Source organism: Cannabis sativa, chromosome 6, assembly GCF_029168945.1.
Source record: "Cannabis sativa cultivar Pink pepper isolate KNU-18-1 chromosome 6, ASM2916894v1, whole genome shotgun sequence".
NCBI lineage: Eukaryota > Viridiplantae > Streptophyta > Magnoliopsida > Rosales > Cannabaceae > Cannabis > Cannabis sativa.
Window position 1 is genome coordinate 64,517,911 of NC_083606.1, and position 1,851 is coordinate 64,519,761.

General features: G+C 32.4%; 1 protein-coding gene across 1 annotated transcript; it reads right to left on the minus strand.

Moving 5' to 3' along the window:
- Positions 1-440: 440 nt before the first annotated feature.
- LOC115720095 (uncharacterized) lies at positions 441-1,624 on the minus strand. The gene is made up of 5 exons (XM_061118210.1): positions 1,553-1,624; positions 1,289-1,441; positions 966-1,160; positions 721-861; positions 441-455 (listed from the first exon to the last, which is right to left on the minus strand). Exons 1-5 carry the CDS (start codon positions 1,622-1,624, stop codon positions 441-443), a joined length of 576 nt encoding a protein of 191 aa, XP_060974193.1.
- Between the last annotated feature and the right edge of the window lie 227 nt (positions 1,625-1,851).

Below are 1,851 nucleotides of genomic sequence, written 5' to 3' on the forward strand. Positions count from 1 at the left end.
AATTATTTCTAACTTATACAGATAATATCTAAGATCATAACTAAACATGCATATCATATATTGTAACACAATATTTGGTTACAATTGGTTAAAGTCTTGCATATACAAGACCCACAAGGTAGTTACATATACAAATTATATAATTGCTTAACAATGCATATTCTAAAAGGCATATCAAGGCATAAACATCTAATGCAAATAGTTCCATAATAAACATCTTAAGTTGAGGTAAGAATCACACAATAAAAATTTATTTCAATAAGAAAAATTATTTCTAACTCATAAAGATAATATCTAAGATCATAACTAAACATGCATATCAAATATTGTAACACAATATTTGGTTACATTTGGTTAATGTCTTGCATATACAAGACCCACAAGGTAATTACATATACAAATTATAAAATTGCTTAACAATGCATATTCTAAAAGGCATATCAAGGCATAAACATCTAATGCAAATAGTTCCATAATAAACATCTACAGACAAAATAACCAAGTATTCTTCCAATTAAAAAGTACTCGAATGCTACTCATTGTCTCCGACCAAGTCTCTCATAGTCAGATTACTGCCGCTGGACATTCTCTTCCTGGACTTAGTTGACGACGAAGGCACCATGTTTTTCGCTCGCGACTTCTTACTTTTAAACCTTGGATCAACAGGGGATTTCTCAGGAGACTTGATAACCAATTCCTTGTCAGTATGTAACTATGTACAGGAGTAGATGGGGGAACATCTAAGACATTGTTAACTGAATACATCTCAGCAACATCTGCCAAAACAGTAGCCTTACACTCATTTTTTGGATGCTGAATTAGATTCATCATGATATTAAACCTGTCTTGACTGGTTACATGCTGAAAGTTGGAAGACAAAACAAATATTAGTTAATTATTGCTCATCCACTATATGAAATTTTCAATTTAAGTCTAATTTCAATCACTTGTACTTGAAAAAATACCTCAACATCAATTTCAGCAACATTGCCTCTATTGAAGAAATGTTCCATGAATTTCATTACATATACTCCACAATCTACCCCATTATCTTGCTGCGGCACTCGTCTTGCGTAATCTAGGGGAAGTGATGCAAAGTTAAATTTCTCTCCTAATTCCAGAGCCATATCCACTTGGAGAAGATCATCAAGTGTTCTTAACTGCAAGGTATAAGAGATGAAGATCTTTAAATTACTTAATAATTTCGTTATTCAACTTGGATTCTAGTTTTCATCAAAAAAAAAACTTGGAACCTAGAATGTGAAATGAAACAATCGAAAGTAAGTACCATTTCAGAAGCAGCTCGTACACGGAAATCTTTCACATCCTTCCCGCGTGGTGTTTTCAGGCTGTCCCAAATGAATGCCTTACTCGCCAACATGTCTATGTCACACATGAACCAGTGGGGAGTTTTAGTTTTGCATATGACCAGGACACACATCTGCATATGAAAGGGACAGAAATTAATTATTACCATTAATATCATTATAATTAACTAAATGATTAAAAAAAAACTGAAGGGTCATTACATGTTCAGTTTTTGCCAACTTGCCGTAAAATAGATCCCTCCAATTTTGTTGTCTTGCCCAAGTGCTAGCAGAGCATGACAACCCAAGATTTTCATGCTATTTAAACAAAAATCATAACCATTATTATTGTTATGCAGATATCAAGTAATGGAATATTCAAGAGCTTAGAATGCAGAGTAGTGAAAAACTCCGAGAAGAAGCAGATTTCTTTTGTTTTATTTTATATCAAAAGATAACATATTTTGGTAAAAAAATAATAAAACACTTTGGTATATAAAACAAATGACAGGAAAAAAGCATTCTTTAAGTGTTTTAGACATAA

What these genes read in the sequence shown, in the direction of transcription:
- LOC115720095 (XM_061118210.1), bottom strand. Translation starts at nt 1,624, where the DNA reads ATGAAAATCTTGGGTTGTCATGCTCTGCTAGCACTTGGGCAAGACAAC. An exon ending in TTGGAGGGATCTATTTTACG is followed by an intron (nt 1,442 to 1,552) that starts GCAAGTTGGCAA and finishes TTTCATATGCAG; the next exon opens with ATGTGTGTCCTGGTCATATG. An exon ending in TTGCTGAAATTGATGTTGAG is followed by an intron (nt 862 to 965) that starts GTATTTTTTCAA and finishes TCCAACTTTCAG; the next exon opens with CATGTAACCAGTCAAGACAG.